At 41.1% G+C, this 22,483-nt stretch overlaps 3 protein-coding genes across 4 annotated transcripts; 2 read left to right on the top strand and 1 right to left on the bottom strand.

Moving 5' to 3' along the window:
* Window positions 1-1,030: 1,030 nt before the first annotated feature.
* On the top strand, window positions 1,031-9,951 carry si:dkey-16l2.16 (ras-related protein Rab-35). 2 transcript variants are annotated; one of them, XM_026349705.2, is made up of 8 exons: window positions 1,031-1,233; window positions 2,455-2,637; window positions 2,759-3,609; window positions 5,970-6,020; window positions 7,473-7,596; window positions 7,679-7,803; window positions 8,100-8,224; window positions 8,509-9,951. In XM_026349705.2, exons 3-8 carry the CDS (start codon window positions 3,555-3,557, stop codon window positions 8,656-8,658), a joined length of 630 nt encoding a protein of 209 aa, XP_026205490.1. In that variant the 5' UTR covers window positions 1,031-1,233; window positions 2,455-2,637; window positions 2,759-3,554; the 3' UTR covers window positions 8,659-9,951. The 2 variants fall into 2 exon arrangements, with proteins under 2 accessions (XP_026205490.1, XP_026205480.1); XM_026349695.2 differs by lacking the exon at window positions 2,455-2,637.
* anapc2 (anaphase promoting complex subunit 2) lies at window positions 9,476-17,021 on the bottom strand. Its single transcript, XM_026349680.1, has 14 exons — window positions 16,667-17,021; window positions 16,060-16,309; window positions 15,656-15,977; window positions 15,131-15,263; window positions 14,807-15,023; window positions 14,333-14,452; window positions 13,602-13,719; window positions 13,286-13,464; window positions 13,029-13,170; window positions 12,743-12,818; window positions 12,447-12,650; window positions 11,914-12,046; window positions 11,514-11,755; window positions 9,476-11,418 (listed from the first exon to the last, which is right to left on the bottom strand). Exons 1-14 carry the CDS (start codon window positions 16,763-16,765, stop codon window positions 11,209-11,211), a joined length of 2,445 nt encoding a protein of 814 aa, XP_026205465.1. The 5' UTR covers window positions 16,766-17,021; the 3' UTR covers window positions 9,476-11,208.
* A 1,070-nt stretch (window positions 17,022-18,091) lies between these two features.
* Window positions 18,092-22,345, top strand: rnf25 (ring finger protein 25). The gene is given in 11 exon segments (XM_026362800.1): window positions 18,092-18,157; window positions 18,418-18,489; window positions 18,990-19,086; window positions 19,206-19,273; window positions 19,392-19,461; window positions 19,573-19,644; window positions 20,009-20,155; window positions 20,235-20,324; window positions 20,451-20,588; window positions 21,428-21,955; window positions 21,957-22,345. Coding segments are annotated over 11 exon segments (1,479 nt in total). The 5' UTR covers window positions 18,092-18,140; the 3' UTR covers window positions 22,137-22,345.
* The last annotated feature ends 138 nt before the right edge of the window (window positions 22,346-22,483 follow it).

Below are 22,483 nucleotides of genomic sequence, written 5' to 3' on the forward strand. Positions count from 1 at the left end.
ATTTTTTTTTTCACATCACCAGAATGGTCAAAGTTAAGTGGTGTTGATTAAAGTCACTGTAAGTAAACTGAACTTATTTGTAGCTTTCATGTAATTTAACTATAAACGCCTGGATCTTGTTCATAAACGTTTTTGTGTGCACCCTCTCTGTAATTTAACACGGTATTGAATCTGATGTTTTTGATCAAATTAATCATTAAGAGCAGACTACATTTCTTGTGTGGCACAACTGTAGTCATTAAAAAAATTAATTCAGAGATCTCTGTAACTACAGAGAGTTGGTTTGGAACACAATAAACAAACTGGTAAAGGTGGAGCTTATTTTAACCGATTTATGAATTGACAATTGGTTAATCAATAATAACGTCTTGATATATTAGCATAGAATTAACAATCTACATCTGTAAATGTAACAACTAAAGCTGTCCAATGAATGTGAATGTGAATTGTAGTTAAGTACAAGTAACAGAAAATTGAAACACTCGTACGTCAAAATTGTAATTAGGTGCAGTACTCAAGTAAATGTAGTAAGGCAATTACAATTACATTGCTAATTACAATCACGTTTATCATTAATTTGCATTACTTTTTCCACCATCACTGTATGTTAATTAATTTGTTCAACAAACTCACAACTTTTGTGTTTTATTAACTTAGAAATATTGTGTTTGTTGATTTTTGGTCACATTCCATGACCAAAACGCAGAAAACTGGGACAATGCAAACATTGTCATTCATTTTTCATTCGACTACTGTCCTGTTCCCTCTGGTTTTGTTTTATCCTTTATATTTGTATTCCTTTATTTGAGCCATTTCCATCCAGCCATGATCTCAACCACTTGTCCTCTGAAGGGTCACATGAATGCTGGAGCCTCTCCCAGCTGGCATTGGTGAAGAGGCAGGGTACACTCCGGGCTGATCGCCAGTCCATCGCAGGGCAAACATACACACACACAGACACAGACTCAGACAAGCATCCACACTCACACATGAGCTGTGAAAAAGATTCACCAGCATCAGCAGAGTGGACACACAGCTGCTTCACGGTGTAAGGTTTTGTCTTTTCCCACATGACTTGAACGCTGCATCAGATGATGAGAGTGGGTCATCAGCTGCAGTCAGGTGTGGTCGCAGGGAGACGCTGCGACTGGAGCGCTCAGCCAAGAACGACGTCGACCGCTCATATGTTTAGATGACCCACCGACCGAGCATCGTGTGTACCAGATGACATAAGTAAGTTTTTCTTATATATATATATGTATGGTTCAGAGTTTCTTCGAAGACGTTTCCTGACGTTTTGGGTGTTCTGAGTTAATTCTTGACAGGCCAGGGTCAGGCCCAGATTGAGTCATTCCAGACTGGATATAAAAAAGCTGGAAATGATCACGTTTTCTTTCTTATCACCAGTATCCCACACGTTGGAAAATACAAATTAACATTTTTAGGAATTGTTGGGGTTTCGTTGTTATTCCGGTTGAAGTAGCCAGCGCTAAACGCAAAGAGAAAACTATTTAACTTGCTGTTTCACACTCGGGCATTACTCCATGACTTAAGGCTTTGCTAGCTAACTAGCTTAACGCGTAGCCGTTAAAGTAAACGGTTTGTTTAACGTCAAGACACAATGTTGTTTCGTGTTAAAGTGTGCGAATTGAAGGACATCGACCTCTTTTATGCCTTTGCTTACATGTACACTCCTGTAGACAAGGGGTTGTGAGGGACATTATTAAATATAACAACCGATATTGCGTTATTTTAATGGGAAGTTTGGCGTGACGTTCCTTCTAAGCTGGAGAGTCGGTGGGATCGAGTTGCAGATACTGTGGTCGCGGTGGGACACACTTTGTATCGGCGATTTGTTTTCCTCGATCGACGACGAACTGGTGCCACTCTATCACATGTTAATTTCATGGCAGGTGTTAATTTAAACAGGTAGACACTGGTTTATTGTCGACTATCAGTTGAATAAGTGACCCGCAGACACTGACGCGCTTTGGTTCTTAAACCAGATTCCGTTCAAAATCTCAAAACAATCCGTGTAACATCTATCGGCTAATGCTTTTAGCGCAATTTTAACGACTTCATACTTGTTCTGAAACAATGTGGATTATACTAGAAGTCGTCATCTACAGACATACACAATGATGAATGAAAGTGATGTTAATTAACGTCAAATAATAAGTTGGCTCATCCATTGGTTCTCCAGTGAACGCACCGCCGAAGACTGGGACGAGCAACAGTGTTAGTAATCAAAACACATCTTAGTTTAGTTCAGTCGTGTGATTGAACGATACAAGCCTGCATCAATAATGCAGAGTTTCCCAGTGGGTTTTCCATTAGAGATTAGCAGAGAGGTCTCAATTACTTTCACAAACAGCGTCAGTCTTTCCTGTTTTTATGGAAAATTGTCCCGACTTTACAATAGCTAGCCCACCTCTACTGATCTGCCTCTCTCAGCCAGTAATAGACAGTAGCAGGTTGACAGTGGGACTACCAGAGACTACCAGAGACTACCAGAGACTACCAGAGACTACCAGTTGCTACCTTGCTAACAGCTTTAAGTTATAAGGATGGGGGTGGATCGAGCAGGATGAGGAAGTTATGTTTAGTGACTCAGCTGTTTGAAAAACAGGGAGGAAGGTAAGGAGGGCCACACTTTGCATACAGCCTACATCAGAATGAACTGTGGTGTGCTGCTTCATTTATGTCTATATATCATATTTGGTCTAACCTCATTGCTCTTTTCTGTTTCTTTGTTTAGCACTTTTTAAAGCCCGGGCTAAAGAAGCAAGAAGCATGACCCTCTTTACGAGGTGAAACAGGAAACAGTTGAACTGAAGTGAAATTAAGGGATCAACTCAAAGAAAACCACAACTAAACTGCTATGACAAAGAGGAACATCTTAGTTACTGATTTCTTTTTAAAAAACGAGCGAGCAGTGGAGGAGTCAGGGTGATGATCGGCAATAACTGGATGTATGATCGAAGTCATTTGTCTGTTTGGCATCATAGCAATACATGCAAAATACCTCTTCTTATGGAGTCTCAGATGTGTGACTTTCAATGTTTAAATGCATGGACCTAAGTGAAGAAGAAAGGAGGGAATGCCCACACTGCACTGACAGAATTGTGACTGCAAAAATCAATGAGTTGTCACGAGCTGGAAATCCCCAGCTGGAGTTTCATTGGGTGGGACTGGAACTAAGGTGGATCCACATGGCTATTAGTAGCTGTCAAGCATGAATCATGAATGCAGAGCTCTTCACAAATGCTCCATATTGTGCAGGCTGCTGTGGTTTCACTTTTAAAACTTTGAGAGCATGATCTGAATGTCTGAACTGAAACTCGAGGATAAGCCAAAACTAAAACGTGCAGAAATTTAACAGGAAATGTGCTCTTATTGACATGGGAATGCCTGTGATTTCTGGAAGAATTGTTGTGCTGCTTTGAGCTGGTAGCACTCGGAGCTAGAACAAACCAAAACACTGGTGAGAGAAGGAATATCACTTTCTCCTATGAAACAGATTTTACTTCAAAATTCAGTAAGAGGCCATCCAAATGGCAGGGAAAGACTACAATCATCTCTTCAAGCTGCTTATCATTGGAGACTCCAGTTAGTATATCTTTCTACATTTTACATTTACCTGAAGTTTAAGCCATTCTGTATAAAGTCCTGGAGGTGGTAAATAGCATTAAAAGTTTTTTTTCCTGAGTAACATCAGTGATTGCTTTGTTACTTTGCCCAGCCAACTCCAGAGCTTCGGAGTCTAATATTACCTTTTTTGTTTATTTCTTGTTTTCGCCCATTTCAAAGGCTGAACAATGTTGTCATCAGCAACTTGGGGAAGGTGACATCCATGCTACAGTACTGCCCCACAGTCACATTTTATGATGATCATAGGTTATGGTGTAACTTCAGTGTAGTGTTGTTCAAAAAACATAACGTGGAAGCTTTAGACAGAGGATGTCTGGTGTGAGCCACTTGTCCATGTTTGCTCAAGGTTTGTTGAAAGTTGAAACTCAGTTCCAGCTTTATGTATTTATTTTTTTTATGAATTTGTAGTGCAGTTAAGGTGCTTATGAACAATCAGTGTTAGACAGATATTTAAATAGCCAGCTTATTTCAGTACCCATGCTGTTGCTAGTGAAAGCTTCACCACTACTACAACTCAGCAGAGTGAACTTTTTAAGGAAGAAGCACCACACAGTGGTTCAAACCAGTTTCGAATCATCAGCTACTTCACTTGTTTAAAAAAAGCAGTAAACTGCTTCAAATGTGAAAAGAGTCACGGTTTGTTTTAAGCATGCTTCAAACCTGCTCAACAGTGGTTAAAACATCACTGCTTTGGAAAATCGGAACCACCCTTTCAGCTTTAATATTTGACGTAATCACTACTGTTGGGTAAGAAGTGCTTTGTTTATGTCTAAGTCTGAGAATTTTTTAGATTTTTTCTATTGTGATTGACTGACTGGCACAAATTCCTATCGGATTCTGGGTCTGACACGTATGACAAGTCACAGAACAGCCATTTGGATAGGAGCGTTTGCTGTTTTCTCCTCAGTCTTCCATAAGTTAAAATTCTGTGAGACAGAAAATGTGTATATTTAGACCTGCTGCAGATAGTGCTGAGTCATTTTAAGGTGACCTTCATCTGTGGAGCAAATTATTTTTATGCAGCGATTAGATATCATTATATCAATGCTACTGTAAGCTACTGTGAAGCCACTTGCTCCTGTCCATCATTTTGGAAATGCTATACATGTGGGTTGTAGCACCCACTAAGCAGAGGTTTGCATGCATGAGTAGGCCCAGAGAGACGGTTATTGCAGGAAGAGTTTTTTTTCCTCTTGATTGTAACACTGTTACATACATTTGGCAAGAGATTGGGATTACTCAACACTGCTGTGGCAGCGATTTGAGGATGTATTGGGTGGTGACATTATCACTAGAAACATTTTGTTTTGAATAGTTTTCTTAAAAACATTTCCTGAAATATTTCTTAATAATTTCTATTTTATTGATGCAGTTTTTTATTCTATTTGAGATTTAGTTAGCAGTTGGTTTGTAGTTTTTTATTTGTATTTTTTATTAATTAATTTATTTGCATTAATATGTCTATTGTCTATTGTCATTTGTGAACAGGTGAAGGGTTATAGATTTATGATTCTGAGAATGGTTTCCAAAAAGTCCATGTGAGAGTTGGCTTGACTGGGCTTGCCCATTTGTGTTTTGACAAACCCTATGAATAATTTACCCGATTGTTCTATTAGTGTGTTTAGTGTAAGCTCTCAGTTATTTAACTTTGGGGACTCTGTATTTGACTGGATCTATGTTGTGGAAAGATTTTCCTATTTCTACTGAAATATGACGGGATGCTGAGGCAGCAGCATTTTTATACTTTTCTTGATTTAATCAGAAGCATTTTTGTCTGCAGGCATTCAGCCTTTTGTCAGTTTATGGCCAACTTACTTAATTATGGCTAGTTTCTATATCGCATAATTTCTGTTCAGGTACTACAACACATTTGTCAGGACAACACTTGTTGTAGGGTTAATACATGTATATTGTAATAGTTTATTTGGGATTTCCTGTTTCATTCTGGTTTGTTGAGTCTCCTTCTAACAAGTTGCTACTGGTTCTTCCTGCACAGTGTTCATCATATTATTTGGGGATGTGATCGTCAAATTCTTTTCACGATTTTAGCCTCTTTGTAATCACGCCTTGATAAACATGTATTGACGTGTGAGTTCTGCCTTTGCCCTTTTTTCTTGCTTAGTTTCACTTTTGTTATCCAGACGTTTATAAGTTACAACATAGCTTGAAGTAGGGTGTGACTCTGGAGGGAATGGTCTTGTCTTTCTGAGAATAAGCCTCAGACAAAACTACCTTGTCTGTTCTGGACTGGTAATAATTATTTCCTCTAAGGTAGTTACATGCTGATCTTTTCTCTCTGTTCTCTGTGTCTCTCTCAGATGTGGGGAAAAGCAGTCTTTTGCTCCGCTTTGCAGACAACTCCTTCTCTGGTGAGTTACCACAGCTTTGTGTCCGTCACATCAAAGTTATCTTATTTTTCAAGCCCCCCCCTATGTTATGAAAAAAGTTCATACTGGTACATGTTAGGATGACTCGATAACAGAAAGCCTATCTCTGTTTTTCAAAACTGTCCTAACTTGTTAGAGGGAGGCACGTTTTTAAATAACACACATTTTGGTTGAAGGGATCACAGAAATATATATATATATATATATATATTTTTTTTTTAAGAATGGCAACTGCCTAAGTATCTGTCATGTGATCATTTTATCCTAAAGCTGTGCACACTTCACTTATCAAACCTCTGATATAGCTAAAGGTCAGTGAAGCCTCACTAGTTTTTTGTCAGGTGCAAAAACTAAAAGGAGAGTCGAGTATGTGTCAGTCTACATACACTCGAACAGCTGTGAAAAGGAGGCTTCTCACCTAAAAGAAACGAAACCCTCTGTGTAGATTGATCTTGAGTGTGAAGGGGACATTTTACATAATGGGGAAACAGAACCATGCAGTTGCAAGGCAAGTTTCAGAGTCTCACAATTTTTTCACCTCGGCATCCCTTAATCAAACTTCACTATGTTTAGTGGAGTATTTAATTTTATTTTTGATGATTTTTGGAGGAAGAAAGTACACAAATCTAAAAACAGAATGTCTAAATTAAGTTTTTTTGCTTCCACAATAATTTTATTCACTGTTGCTATGGAACTTTACAATCAATCCTTATCAATCTCAAAATACCACCAACTAACATTATGTTACATTACAAACCAATAGTAATGTGCAAACCTGATGATTTACAATGGAGTAATTACTGGAAACAAGTGATTGTTGAGTTGGTGCAGAAACAAAATGATAGACGAAACCAAATATAAATGGTGTGCACTCAAATAGAAATGGGGGCAATCAGATCTGACTAATAAAAGGAAAAACTGCACAGCAACAGTGGATACAAATCATCGAGAGTAATACGCGTTGTGTAGATTCTATTGCCAAACACCACATTTTGCCACCCAGCAGTACGAGAGTCACTTCCAAACAGGCCAGAGCTTCACACACTGCAGTAGTGTTACACACTAGCAGGGAGTGGTACTGTGCTTATATAAGTAAAACTACACATGTTCTGAAGAGACTTAATGAGATATTAAAGATGTGAATATTTAGTTTTATAATATACATGTGAGTTTGCTAGTTGCAGTAGCATTTTACTCAGTAAAGATCTGCAGATTCAGTGATGATGCTAAAACATTCTTTTCCACAAAACCCCCACTTAACTCAGTAATCTAATCTAATCTGTTTAAATCAAAGCTAGACTAAATGTATAGAAAAAATGCACGAAACCACTGTAAAATATAGACCACATTTTTTAAACTAGTTGTGATTTGTCTGTAATGTGCCTGTTTTGTCTGCTCTCCGCTGTTTACTGATGGTTCAATGGTGTCTTGCAGGCAGTTACATCACCACCATCGGTGTTGACTTTAAAATCCGAACGGTAGACATTGATGGAGAGCGGGTGAAGCTGCAGATATGGGACACTGCAGGACAGGAGCGGTTCAGAACCATCACATCAACGTAATGATTTCCAGACAAACTGGTTTTCTGTGCTGGACTTTCATATTACCCACTTAACTGGGCGTCATCCTTCTCTTTCCAGGTATTACAGGAACACCCACGGTGTCATTATTGTTTATGATGTGACAAACCCAGAGTCATTTGTAAACGTTAAGAGGTGGTTAAATGAAATCTCCCAGAACTGTGACAGCGTCTGCAAGATCCTGGGTGAGTCAACTGTGTTTATTCTTGTTCTTAATGCCTTTCTAACACTTTCTAGAATAGACATCAAAGGATAAACTGAATCAGGCTTTGGCTACACTGTAAATACTGATTAGAACAGATTAATTTTTTCGTTTTTTCATGCAGTTTGATGAAAATAATTCCTGTTCACATTGGACCTGCCTTGAAAATGAACAGTATATCCACAGTAGAGAGTATTATTTATTGTTTATAATATTAAAAGTCTTTGACATCACTCTGTAAAGTGCAGGAAAAACTGTTATTCTTTTTAACTTTGACAGTGGGAAACAAGAATGACGATCCTGCCAGGAAACAGGTGGATACTCAGGATGCTGTGCGTTTTGGGGAGTCAGTCGGTGTTCGGGTCTTTGAGACCAGTGCTAAAGAGAATGTAAATGTAGAAGAGGTAACTTCAGGAAATTGGAATTGAAGTTTAAAGTAGCTTTACATATAATATGTTTGTAATTATTTATTGCCTTGTTTATTTAGATGTTCCCTAAGTTCTATTTTACACCTCTGATTTACACATTTGTATGTTTTCATGTAGTCAAAGTTCAGATGTATATGTGCAAGTGTAGTTGTTTGTTTTTTTGTTTTTTTTTTTAGGATAATAAGGATCCATTAGTTATTGAAAGACACTTTAGAATATTTCTGATGAGCTGGTCTCTTTGTTTTGGTGCTTTTGTTCAGATGTTCATGGCCTTCACCCACATGGTGCTCCGGGCCAAGAAGCAAAGTCAGAATCGAGCCGAGAGGGAACGAGATCGAGAGAGAGACACCGTCAACATCAACGCCCAGAGAGACCGAGACCGCAGGAAGAAAGGGAAGAAATGCTGCTGAGACACAAACACCAAAGCCACTTCTCACTCATCGCTTATACACCAAGCATTCAAACACGATTGGGAAAACCGTGCCTTAGGAAATAAGTGTTCTGTTCGAACTGCAGATGTGAATGTTAGAAACTGTGCCGTTCACTATTTACTATGCCAAGTTGTTTCGGGATTTACAGTCTGTCAGCACTGACTGGATGTAGCAGCCTGGAGGTTCCATGAGTTAAAGGACCATTCTAGTGCTTTTTGTTTGTTTGTTTTTTTTTAAGTCCATGCATTTAAATCAAATTTGAATGCATGATTTTGTGTTTTAGATTTTCATCAACTTAAGAAGATGGAGGAGTTAGTCGGTCTGTTTGACTCTATAATACAACTTTGTCTCCACCTATTATAATTACATTATTGACTGACCTGCTTACAGTTGTCTTGGTTAATATATCAAATGTTTTGCTTATAAAAGGGCCCCTAACAATTTCCTAAAGTCCAGGGTGATGCCATCAGACCGCCTGTTTTGACCAGCCACAACCCTAAGTACATTCAGTCTACTACAGAAGGCAAATTAGGAAACTCCTTCATGCAAAAGTTCAAAGAGACATACCTGGAAAAAGTCAGAGCAGGAACAATGTAACTGAAATTAAGTCTAACTACAAGTTAGAGTATTTTCATATTGTAATGAAACTTATAGAAAACAGCTGCTATATACATACTGCTTTGAAATACCACTGAGATGTGTGATGTTGTAAATGAGCTGAAACATAACACAAGTGTGGTCCTTTAACTTTGCAGTAGTGACCTGCTAAGGTGCTGATGTTATTTTTGCATACATATTTTACCACTATTTTACCACTGAAAGGGAACTGGTTATAGTTAATAATTTAACCTTGACAAACTAAACGGGTGTGATGAGTGACGTCCAGCGTCTCTATGCCTTTCTTCAGTTGGAAGAAGGCAAGTAATCCTTGACTACAGTATGTGTACCCTGAGACAAAACGAGCCCAATACGTCCATTAGTATGTCAGATGTTGTTTTTAATGTAAATCTTGCCTAGCAAATGTGTCCAAATCCAAATAAAGCAATAAATCTATTGTGAAAAAATAAATGCTTGACAAGTGCTTCAGATTAAAAGATAATGAATGTACAATTCAATTGTGTAAACAAGTGTAAAATAGAAATACAAGCGACATACCTTAAATTTGTGTTCAAGTATGTTATTGCAGTTAATGTATACTGAGTGGCCACTTTATTAGGTACACATGTACAGCTCATACAGCAGCTCTGAATGAATTCTACATTTACAAGGTTATGTTTTCTCATTTTTTGTTGGTGATGATTCTCTTTCAATATTGTTTATTATTGAATTTAAAGTGGGTGGCCAATCTACATAGATAAATATGGAAACCAAAGCTTTAGAAACACCTTTTGATATAATGCACTCTAGTACGACTCCACCACCCGCTGTCACCTTTCTGACAGTTTCAATTCAATTATTGAGAAATTATAACCTAGTAAAACAGAACTTCTCTACTGGACTGCTTTAGATTGTACAGATGAAGCTACTAAATTGACCAGTGAGTGTATTTGGTTCCAGTTTGTGATTTCACAAATCAAAGCAGACAGAGCTGTGTGGGGATAATGTGAATACTTCTGAAGCACTGGAAGCCAGTTCAGCTGTACAGAACTGCATATTGGCCTGGACATCAACAACAAATCGTTCTATTAACTTGTTTTTGCCTTGTTTCAAATTTGTTTAACTTTTTTTGTGTAAAGAAATTAAATCACTAAGAGAATTTGATGCTTCCTGGCACATGGCCTCTTACTGAGATCATTTAAGTTTCACTGTCCATCTACTATTGGCTGGTTCTTGCTGCGATGAACCCTGACCACTACCACAAAGGCGATCTATAACAGATCCAAGATGAGCACCAGTTCAGCCCTGAAACAACAGAAACCCGAACCAAGTGTGGTGAGCTAACAAGATTTCACAATTTGCAACCAGGAAGTTGCTGTTACTCGTCATTCACATTTTTTCCAATTGCTACAGAAAGATTAACCAGTGTTGGGGAAATGAAACTGCAAAAACCTTTGCCTGTGAGAGTTGTGAGTTTTAAACTGCATGGTGCTTGTGTAGTTTAACAACAACAACAACAACAAAAAAGTCATGGCCACAGTCGAAATAGTTCAGGCACACAGAGAGCGTTTATACAAAATATATAATAAGAAATCAGTCTTCATCAGCGATCAACACCAGTACACTGCACAACAACCTTATTTCCAAAGGCAGCAAACAAAAATGTCTGCACTGATGCTAAAGAGGATGGAAACAGTTTTATTGTGAAAACCAAAGCTTTCTTGATAAAACAGTGCTGCATTCAAATCACACTTTGGTTTCAACAGGCTGGTGAAAGTTCTGTTGGTTTACCCTGAAAGTGAAGAACTTGTCCACTACCTAAAGACACGTGAGGGACGTCAGAATTATTTTATAGTGTATTTTTGAACTTCTTTCACATTAAATGAAGGCAGCATCTCACTTCAGCAGTTTATTCCCCTTCATACTCCTCTATCAGTTAGATTTGGGGAGTCTGTAGACGCCTGCGGAGACCAACAGCTGATGTTCCCTGACCTTCCTCTGCAGGAAGGCCTCCAGCTCATTGACATCCATCTCCGTGACAACAGGTCCCGTGGCAACGAACATCCGGAGCATTGAGTGGATTCGTTCCAGCGTCATGCTGTCCAGGTTTGTCAGCATTGCCTGGATGTAGGCCCAGAACAGCTGCAGAAACAGAGACCACAGTGTTTTAAGTTGCTTCTTGATGCACAGCCATCTTTGATTCTGTTAACTGTTGTATGTTTGTGTGTTGTGGGCACCTGAAGCTTCTCCTCCCTCTGCTCGGACTGTGTAGTGGTGTTGGAGTCTCTCTCCTCGTCACTGTCGATCAGCATCGCCCCTCTCTCCATCTTCTCTTTAGACGAGCCTGTCTCCACCACATAGTAGCGGCCTCCCGCCTCCTCCCTCAGCACTCCGTGCTGCTGCCACAGGGCTAACTTCCTGTGCACCAGCTCCTTCGGAGCACCCAGCTTCATGCTCAGCTCCTCCAGCGTCCACGAACCTGATGCACGAAAAACAGCAGCAGCTTAAACTGGATTGTGCCACTATAAAAATGTCTCTTATCTGATATATGATACAATGCCTCAAATCAGGCTGTCTGACATTAGTGAGTGCTCATGGCAAACAAGGAATTCCTCAGACTGAAATGAAAGACCATACTTTTTTCCTGGAAGTGTAGGATAATGGCAGCATGGATGGGGGACACAGTGAGATTAGTGAGGGTTCGATCCTCCAGCTCCACATCCAGAGTGACTGAACCCAGATGAAGCTTCCAGCTCAGAGTCCTCATGGCCTGAAACACAAGGCAAACTGCTGTTACTGTCTGTTAACAGAAAGTTTCGCTTGTCGCAGTCAAATTCTTTGGCAACAAAAACATAAAGGAGCAGCTGCATGTTACACTTTTGCCCGTCAGTAAGGAAACGGTCCTGATAAGCAGCCAAGTCTCAGCTGTCGTAGTGTCATTAAATGCACCATCAGTGAATGTTTTTTGAAGAGCTCCTATTTAAAACTGTATTTCTCTGTAACAAAAATAAAATACCAGTGACAAAAAACTTACATAATGATGTGGACTGATTAAAAAATAAATAAACAAAAATATATACATTACAACATGCACAACCTCCACTGGTACAATTATTAGCAAGTTCCCTCGTAAAATGACATCAAATGAATTAGCAGTAGGTGATTTCCACCTTGAGTTTCTCGTAGCGGTGAGTGTACGCCTCCATGGCCTGGCAGACGAGTGGAGGGAGCTCCAGTTTCTCCTCCTTAAGCGGAGGCCAAAATTCAGATGACAGAATGATGGCCGACAGAGAGAGCGGAGGCTGCTCCTCCTCGCTCAACCTCGATTCCTCCTCTCTGATGTTACTGTTGATCCTCCGAGAGTCCGCCATGTCCTGGGGGGGAGATGGGCAAGGGGAATCTGTGATCGCATATTTCCACTTTTATTCAAAGATAAATTGGAAACTATGTCACTGAATATCTTTACCTTCAGCATGACTTCACAGTAATGCATGTGAGACTCCCCGAACCGGAGCTTCAGCAGCTCCACGTTCCGAATCTCCCTTTACACAAGAAAAAAAAAAAACATTACAGAAAAGGACCGGATGAATGAGGCGTTACTTTGTCCATAACAGAAACTGAAACTGGGTTCTTCTTCTAAAACTATTAGAGGCAGTGAAGATGATGCTCAAGTGTTGAAAGTGCACCAAACATTAGCCTAACACAACTCTGTCTAATAAAACCTCATCCAAAGCCTCTTTGTGCAGATTTACCTGGCAGTGTTGTAGTTGAGTTGGTGCAGCAGTCTGTCAGCCAGCACGGCTCTGTACTCGTCTATGAAGATGTCCTTACTGCCGTAGATACTGACCAGCAGGCTGATGATGTCCGACGAGCGATGTTTGGAGCCCATTTTATCTGAGTATTAGGAAGAAACACACTCGACTCTGAGTAATGTTCAGCTATTTTAGCAACTCTAGACAACTTCCTATGAAAGCAAACACAAAAAATAACACATGATGCGTTTACTGACCTGGCACAGCGTCAGTTGGGTCTGGAGTCCAGTCCTCCGGGTCATTCCCTTCTTCATCACTGTCCTGCATCTCCAGAGTCACCGGATCTCCTCTGGACAGCTCGGAGGCCAAGTCAGTGCAGCCCTCTGCATCTCCAGTCAGCCCGGCTACAATCTGCCTCACAGTGTCCTCTCGAGTCCTTAAACACACCCCAGCTTTCTTATCTTATCTGTGTTTGTTTGTTGTGTATCTGACACAGTACCACATGTCACTGTATTTTCTTATCTCATGTTTAAATGTAAAAGAGAAACGTTGACAGAGTACAAATGAACTCACCTGAGGTACTTGCGGATCGGTTGGCAGGCGACCTGCAGGATGACCATGGATGGGTCCAACTCTCTGAGGGCCTTGATGGCCGAGATGTAAACCGTGAGGATGTCAGATGTGTGAACACCTGAGGACAGATGAGCAGAGACTAAGTTTAAAGTAGCTTCTGGTGCTACTGTCTAGAAAAATACCACAGCACAAATACTTATTCTAATTTATCATCAAAAGTGAACTAAAAACATACACGTCTAGTTAATGCACAGGTCCATATAACACTCATAAAACAGTTATTCACCCCCCTTTGTTTTTGTCTATATTTTGTTAAATATCGAATTATATATTAAACATATCGAATAATTGTTGATTAAAGTAACCAACTGTATAATACAATAACTTCCTGTATGTGGAAGGTTAAAATACTGGTGTCATGATGTGATCAGTGTCATGACCACAGTTCACACTACAAACACAAAACAACTCTGTGAAAATGTTTTTGAAAAACACAAGTTAGGGGATGGATACAAGAAAATGTCTTCGCCATTGAATGTTATCTGGAGTACAGTTAAATCCATCATGTAATGAAATGGGAGGAATATAGAGGTGAGGGATAAATAGGTTTTTCAGGCACAAATTGCCAAATTTAATCAACCATGATAACAACAAAATGGGGATTAATACTTTTTATAAGCACTGAATATATATAAACAGTAGAGCGGGAGCATGGCTCATAGTGAACTTACCCGGGTGCAGCAGGCGGCTTTCGAAAGCAGATTTTAAGGATGTGAGGAGCTGCTGTCTCTGGTTGGTCCTTTCCAGACAAAACTTGAGATCTTCAATGGCAGCTTTAGATTCAGGGAAATCTGAAACATGAACATAAACAACATGCCTGTGAATCAGTGGATGCAAATGTGCAAACATTTCCGCTCTTTACTTGACTACGGTTCCTTCATTTAAGATTGACCAGAGCTCACTTTTGGTCAATTATATTAAAAGATGTATTATTTATTTTGAGCTGGATCCTTCAGCTGACTGTCGTCAAACTTACAAAATACACAGAAGAAACCATCCCAGGTGCAGAATCTACTGGTGACTGTGCTTCAGGCTCAATGAAGATTAAGCAGTTGTTTTTAAAGGTACCTACCATTCCCATTCAACTCTTCTTACAAAGTAACTTTAAAAACATGCTAGAAAAGAAACTCTCTCTCTCTCTGCACCTCTAATGATGCTGAAGAGCTCTTCGATCCTCATGTTGACATAGATCCTGCAGAAAAACTGGTGCATGTGGCATCTCCACTGCTTCAGGACGGAGCTGGCAGACTGGCCGGCTTGGACACCAGAAGGACTGGGAGCACTGGGAGCAGGTGCCAAACTGTCTGTGTGGACCTCGCTTGCGAACACTTTGCTCAGCCAGCCCAGCACCATCTCCAGCCACTGCTCACGCACAAACAGACAAAATGAAGAGAAAGACACATAGTAACTAACAGCTGATGCTGTGAAACTATTCACTGATCATCAGTTTGAACAGGCAGATGTTTAACCTTCTGAAACTCCAGCAGGAAGGAGCGTTCATACTCGCCACGGCAGTGCTGCTCCATTCGCTGCTCGATGAGCTTATGGAGGATGGAGGTGACGGCCTCAGAGCTGACCCACTCCAACAGCTGTAGTTTGGAACTACAACCACGTAAAATCAGCATTTATTGGTAAACACATAGATGATATGTTACTTCTCAATACTTAAAACTAAAAGATATGATTACCTTACCAATTTACTATATAGTGTGTCCTGGCTCCACTCATTTACTACAAATCCTGACTTATTATTCTAGAATTATTTCAAACTGACTGGAACAAAATGGTGCTGAATGAGACTGAAACCTTCAAAAGGTGTGCCATGAAACCAAAACTAGAAACTAACAGAGGCTTAAAAACATGTGACATCCTTCACATTACAAAGTCACTTATTCCTCTGTTGATTTAAAGTTGATAAAACAGCGTAAAGATTGTCATTTGTCAGCAGTATATGATTTATTATCTTTAGTGTTGCTCTTTCTGGGTTCACTCACAGTATGTGGCTGAGTTCCTGTAGTTGTTCCAGGGCCTCCTGACACCAGCACTGCTGTGTCAAGACCCCACAGCCTGGGCAGACCCCTCCCTCTGGACCATCAGGAACTTCAGCTCCGTCCTCAGCCTCCCCCTCCTGGTTCATATAGACAGAGAAAGTCCTGCTGTAAAACTCCAGCACTCGCTCCTGGAGAACAGGGGAGGGGGAGAAGAGGAGGAGGGCCCTTATGATGGTGAAGGCTCGATCCTGTAGGCCCTTGGGCCCAGGGCCACAGAGATCACCTCTGCCCTCGTTCTGCCACAGCCCCAGTCTGTCCAAACCACCTATAGGGAGAAGGAGGAGGACGTTTGAATACAGAAAACCAAGGCTGGGTAGTGAGGGTGAACAGGACCAGCTTCTACTTGCCTAGGAAAGGTTCCAGTCGGTGCAACAGTGTTCGAAACGCTGTGAGAAGAACCCAGGCCCTGCCTTTCTCCTCCAGCTCGTTCTCTGGCTGATTCAGTCCAGCCCAAAACTCAGGAACCACAGAGGAGGACAGACGCATCTGCAGAGTCTCCAGCAACCAGCTGCCCAGCAGCTGGCTCAGACCCTGACTACAGAGCAGGGCCAGGGAGTCAGAGAGGCTCTGCTCGGACACCACACATTCAGCAGACACCTACAAATGTATTTGTTACATTTAATGTTTCTTCAAACACCATGAATCATACGTCATAGGATGTGAGAGCTGCACTGTACAAAATGATGCTGTGAAACCTTTGAAAATGAAGACACTGCTGGACAACAGAGACCCAACTAGAGATAGAAAAACATCTCTATCAGCCAAAATAGTTAAACCGAATTGCCCTGATAATTAGTAAACTACACTAAATCGTATCCTAATATGTATGAACCATTGTCACAAGCAAGAAAACATTAAATCATTCGATATTTGAATGGAGTTCTGCTACATCTGCTCAGTCCCTGTTGTCGTCTGTCATTTGGTAACATGAGTTCGGTGATGAAGTCTACTCACCAAAGCAGCACTGACAGTTTCCCAAGCATCAGCAACCCCGGGCTGTGTTGCGGATCCTGAAACGTCCGTCGGGTGCGTTTCTATCACCATTTCCTCCATCGTCTAAGACACTTTTCAGTCACAACAAACCAGCTAGTGTCAGTGTAACATTTAAGAGTCGGAGTGCTTTTTCAGCGTTATAACGTCGCACGCGTCTGTGTACAAGTGAGCATTTTGTCTTGGATATGTTGAATTAAGGTTTGCAATGAATCGCTGGGCTCGTATTTGTTAAAGTCTTTTTCATTTATTTGATAAAGTAACATTAGCTTTAAATGATCCCTGTTGGTGTCGCGGGTTTACGTCTTCGTCTTCTTCTTCTTTCGTTTCCGGTAAATTGCGCGCTAAAAAGCGTTATGCTGCCCCCGGTGGTAACAACACGCACTTGTAGTTAGTGCCTCGCTGCTGTTCACTTTTATTTTGAAAGGTCACCGGAAGTGCTATGATGAGAATGAGATTGTAATTTTCAGGCCACAACACACACAGCAGCGTTATTATCAACGTGTACAAATTAATATTGGTGTGTTCTTTTGTTTTTACAAAAACGATGGTAGTGTAAGCATTTGTAAAAAAAGAAATTATTATGAGTTTTCACATTTAATTAACATGTTACGTCTACACTGCATTGTGTGCTTCATACAAATGACTTTGTATTCAAAGATTAAATAAACTATTTATTTTTTTTGTTTTAGTCATAAACTATGGTAAACAGTAGCTGGAATATATTATGCCAGTGACTGTTTTAGCATTTCTATAATATATCACATGTTCCCAGGCAGACACGACAAATAGTGACTGCCGTAAACAGAAGCGTGATTTTCTGCCCTCTAGTGGCCACTGTCAGCAACTACAGCTCAGCTACTATGAAGTTAGCTGCATTTAGTGTGGAGCTACTTCCGGTAATAACATTCAAAATAAGTTTTGAACAGCAGTATTGGTTATGTGACCACCCGAATGCAGTATTTACTCATAATTATATATCTCGGTATCTACACATTAAATATATTTAAAAAATCCACAAACATATAGATTACATTGGCTGTTTATATTTTTTATCGTCTGATTTAATAGTGCACACTGTGTGATAGAGTGATTCACTGGTCCCGGTGGTCACATGGAGGATGTGCTAAATTCAATTTGGCCTAAATTCGTGGGACACACACAGAATAGACCAGTACACAGCACTGTTGCATACAAAAACGGCACTATTAATATATATGATAATTATACAAATTGCACTCTACAGACAAACAACAAAGCAGAAATGTGTCATGTTAGTGAGTATTTCCGCCCTCTGGTGTCCACGGTGTGGAACTTCTACTGCACTCCGCCGGTGTCAAGCCGGACACATTAAGTGCAGCACAGCTTCCGGGACACTTCGGCTGTAGAGTCGCTGTAGTTACGTCAGTTTAGCAGCGGCTCCCACTGAAACACCATCATGGCAGCGGAGAGCGAGTGAGTTTGTTGACAACATGATTTCTTTCTGTAATCTTCATTAATGTCACGTCACTCCGTGTTTAGGTTTGCGGACATTCAGAAACGGCTTCTGTCCTCTTATTAAAATCCTCAGAAATGTCGCCGCTCTGGTGAAGTTAGCAACACAGCCCGGGAGCTAACAGGCTAACGTTAGCTTGGTTTGTGTGGATGTTAAGCAGTTATAAAATAGCTCAGAGAGGCAGCAGTGCGAGTTAACTACTTCGTGTTTTTCTCCGCAGTGTGCTGTCAGAAATCGAGGTGCTGCAGTCCATATACCTGGATGAACTGCTGGTCAACAAGAGAGAAGACGGGTGAGACAGCAGTCAGCTGTAAAGTCAGCACTTTTCTATATTAGCCCTGGTTTGAGTTATGATTACTCAGTGCTTTAACTGAACGGGATGGTGCGAGGACCCAAACAAAGAGGGGTGATCTCCTTAAAAAAGACATGAGCCAGTGCTCAGATCCGTACAGGCCGACCCAGATGTTTGTGACATCACCAAACGTGAAAACACATCAGAAAACATTGAGCCCATCCTCAAGCATGAAGCAGTACAAAGTGAACCACATCTGAACAAGGGGCTGTAATTCAGGGTTTTGCACCCTTTGCTAACTATAGTGAAATTCACACCTTTTTAAGAGAGTTTGGCACAGAGCAGATTGTTTGTGTAGGTTGTTTGATGCAGTTTTATGTCAGTAGCTTTGTTGGTGTCTGATGATGCTTCACAGTATTTTTTAATCTCTCCTGGCTCCTGTGTTTTATCTCGGTTTGGAAAGACTGTCATCAACGTAGCTGTTATTCTCTCTCCTCCAGGGGCTGGGAGGTGAGCCTAGTCCTGTACCCGTCCACTGCAGAGGACTCTGTGTCCCAGTTTGTCCGACTCACTTTGACATTGACGCTGGACCAGCAGGTACACTCTCTGTTATCTTATTTTACTTTAGAGGATAGGAGTCTGAGATCAGAGAATTGTTTTATTGTGACAAACAACAATCAGTGTCTGAGTCTCTTTCCCACGTTTTTGATCCTCAGTACCCGTCGTCTTCTCCAGCTATCTCCATTCATAACCCACGGGGACTTTCTGATGACAAGCTCATCAGGTACTGAACTGAAGCAGTGAACTGATTAGACTCTATACTCTGAGTGTAGAGACTGCACTGTTTTCTGCTCAATATTGAATCTAAAATCTTATAATCATCTCCAACCACTTTCTCTTAGTGTCCGAAAGTGTCTTCAGTTGGAGGCTCAGTCCTGTCTGGGTTCACCAGTCTTGTATCAGCTCATTGAGGTCACCATATATAGTGCTTATTGAATACATTTGCTAAGGTGATGATCAGTGACACTGTTTTTGAAGTCTCCTCATGTAATGTTTGTAACTGTTAACCTGTTTTTTGTGCAGAAAGCAAAAGAAATCCTGACTGAAAGCAATATTCCTCATGGGAATTGTGTTATTTGCCTCTATGGATTTAAGGTAGGCCTTTTTATTTAATTTAATGTTTACTTTGTCTTAACTTGTGACAGTCAACTGTGTCAATCAATGTGGAGATTTTAAAGTATTGGTTAAAGACAATAAATAAATCTGATGACATATCAGGCTTCAGGAAACTGACCGATATTTTCACGTCACATTTTCTTTCATTTTATTAATCAGGTAAATCAGATTCATTGGGAAAGTAGTCGTTAGATTTATTTATTGAAAAGTCATTATTTTGGCTTTTTTATACTATGATATTGGTTTAGTGTTGGACAGCGCTCTTCTAAATGTTCTGAAAATCTGAATCTTCTAGAAAGTAAGCAAACCCGTTCATGCTTCTGTTTTTACTGTGCGTCCCCAGGAGGGAGAGTCGTTCACCAAGACGAGCTGCTACCACTACTTTCACTCTCACTGCCTTGGTCGCTACATCAGCCACTCTGAAAGGGAGCTCCGGCAGAGGGAGAAGGAGTTGGAGGAGGACAAGACCAGAGACAGAGCAGACTATCAGGTCAGATATCAGCAGGTGTGTTGACAATAAATGGCTTCTGATGAAGGAGATCCTGAATACTCACTTTGACCCGTAACAGGAGCTGACTGTGGTGTGTCCAGTATGTAGAGAACCTCTGGCCTATGATATGGATCAGCTTTTGTCATGCCCGGCGCCGCAGCTGCCTGAGGTAAAACCAGCTTCTAATGGACAGTTTTACTTCACGTAACAGTCTCACCATAAGGTCCATTAGTCCGTATTAGTGTGACTGCTGTCAATCAAAGCATGAGCAGTCTTTGTGTTTTTTGTGACTCAGCTGGACGAGGAAGCAATCAGCTCAGACTTTCAGCAGACGTGGTGTGAACTGCAAAAGCTTTTAGAAAGACAGAGGAGTAAAGGTGGAATCATCGACCCAGAGGTGGAGTCAAACCGTTTCCTGATCCATATCAATGAGGTAAGAATGACTCAGAAATCATAAACATCACCTGACTGACTCTTACAGCTGTTAAACACTGATCAGCCATGACATTAACACCACTGGTGGGAACATGTAATGCTGGTCATGCTGGTCATGATGCACAGGTGCACACCTATACAATATTAGGCAGGTGCTTTTAATGTTGTGGCTGATTGTATATGATTGTTTATGTATAATTTAATGTTAACTTAACCAGTGAGACCCAGGGTTACTGAGAGCAACCAGGTTTCTCAGGTAATCAGGGAAAAAGTTTACTGAAGAAACCAACCACACCGCTGATTTAGGAAGCGTGGTCCACATATTTGTGGGGTTGATTTAAAAATGATATCACGTCACTCCATGTAATGATCTCTCGGCTTGCAGCTTTTGTTCTGTAAAAAGCCGATTAGAAACCAGTTTACACATTTATATGGCAGAGATCAGAGTTCTCTGGGAGAATTCCCCCCGGGAAATAGGGTTTCTCTAATCCCCTACCCTCATTATGGTAACCAGGTTTCCCGTTTACACGACACTTAAGAAATCAGCTTTCTCGCAAAAGCCGACTGTAACCTGGTTACTTAAGTGCATGTAAACACACTGATTGGCTGAGAGGCGGGGTACAGAGAGATACAGAGACACACATTCACGTTTACACTTATGGGCAATGTCAAGTCACTAATTAGCCTAACTGCTAACTCTGGGCTGTCGGTGAAAGCCCACACATGCATGGGGAGAGTGTGCAAACTCCACACAGAAAGGTACCTTATCAGCTTTCAAAACTGAGAACGTGCTGTAATATCATATAAAATCATGACAGTGCGTGTCAACTCCAACAGGTTCCACCTATTGCTGAAAATGAAAACCTGGATGTAGATGCCCCTCCTGGTCCCACACTACCCTCCACTTCTAATACCCCCAGTGATGAAACTGGTGTCAGAGCAGACCAGTTTGTTCCTGACCTCCCCCACTGTAGAGGTGGTCAGGGCCAGAGGCATCAGAACCAGGTGAGGGGCCCAAGGAGAGGAGGCAGATCTAGACCACACAACGGGAGAGCTGCCCCCATCACAGAGCAGCTGGACAAAATCTCTCTGTCATCAGACTGTGCTGAAAGACCAATAAAAGCCAAAGCTCAGGTTAATCACGGCCAAATGATGCAAGTAAGTGCAGAATTATGTCAGACGAAGATGAGCGGGGAGGTTTACTCAGAGCAACAAGAGATGCAGTTGCCTCCAGGTGATCAGCCAGTGTTCAAGTCGGCTTTGGAAGCAGAATGCCCAAAAGATGCGGCAGACTCTGCAGGCAACCACGGTCATCGTGGAAGGAGAAGGGGCCCTCACCGATCTGTCCCACACAGTGGGGGCCCTGGGTCAGCACGATACCACTGGGACGGACGAGCTTCGAGAAGCAGGGGAGGGGCCAATAACCTGTACAGCAGAGGTGGAGGGCCCCTCCGGGGTCATGGCAGGGGTGTCCAACACAAGGTGGTGGAGAGAGAAAGGGGAAGGGAGGAGGTGCTATGACAAAGGGCAAAAGGAGGGCCAGTGAACGTGTGTACGTGTGCCTCCATTACGAGTCTGCATAGATTAAAGCCCTGCACCCGAAATGACATTCATTGTAGTATCCTATCCTCCTGTACATCGCTGTTATCCTGGTTTCTGCACACGAATATCAGAAACCGATGGTTGTTGTTTCCAGTTGTAATGCACTATGACTTGAAAGAACAGATTAAATTTTCTCTGGAAGTCGCCGTGTTACTGCGTGTCTGTTTTGAATCTAATTTCATACTAAGGTTCACTCAAGTTTATTGTTGTTCCAGCCATTATGACTATTCCAGAGTTTATATTTATATGAGAATGTCACTTCTTAATTTCTGTATGTAGTGGAATTTAAAG

This window comes from Anabas testudineus, chromosome 8, assembly GCF_900324465.2.
Source record: "Anabas testudineus chromosome 8, fAnaTes1.2, whole genome shotgun sequence".
In the NCBI taxonomy this organism is placed as follows: domain Eukaryota; kingdom Metazoa; phylum Chordata; class Actinopteri; order Anabantiformes; family Anabantidae; genus Anabas; species Anabas testudineus.

Coding starts and splice junctions, on each gene's coding strand:
- anapc2 (XM_026349680.1), bottom strand. CDS start 16,765: ATGGAGGAAATGGTGATAGAAACGCACCCGACGGACGTTTCAGGATCC. Junction 13,720..14,332: donor AAGCCGCCTGCTGCACCCGG/GTAAGTTCACTA, acceptor ATCTGTCCTCAG/GTGTTCACACATCTGACATC. Junction 11,756..11,913: donor CCTACACTTCCAGGAAAAAA/GTATGGTCTTTC, acceptor TTCGTGCATCAG/GTTCGTGGACGCTGGAGGAG.
- si:dkey-16l2.16 (XM_026349705.2), top strand. CDS start 3,555: ATGGCAGGGAAAGACTACAATCATCTCTTCAAGCTGCTTATCATTGGA. Junction 3,610..5,969: donor GCTTATCATTGGAGACTCCA/GTTAGTATATCT, acceptor TGTCTCTCTCAG/ATGTGGGGAAAAGCAGTCTT. Junction 6,021..7,472: donor TGCAGACAACTCCTTCTCTG/GTGAGTTACCAC, acceptor GGTGTCTTGCAG/GCAGTTACATCACCACCATC.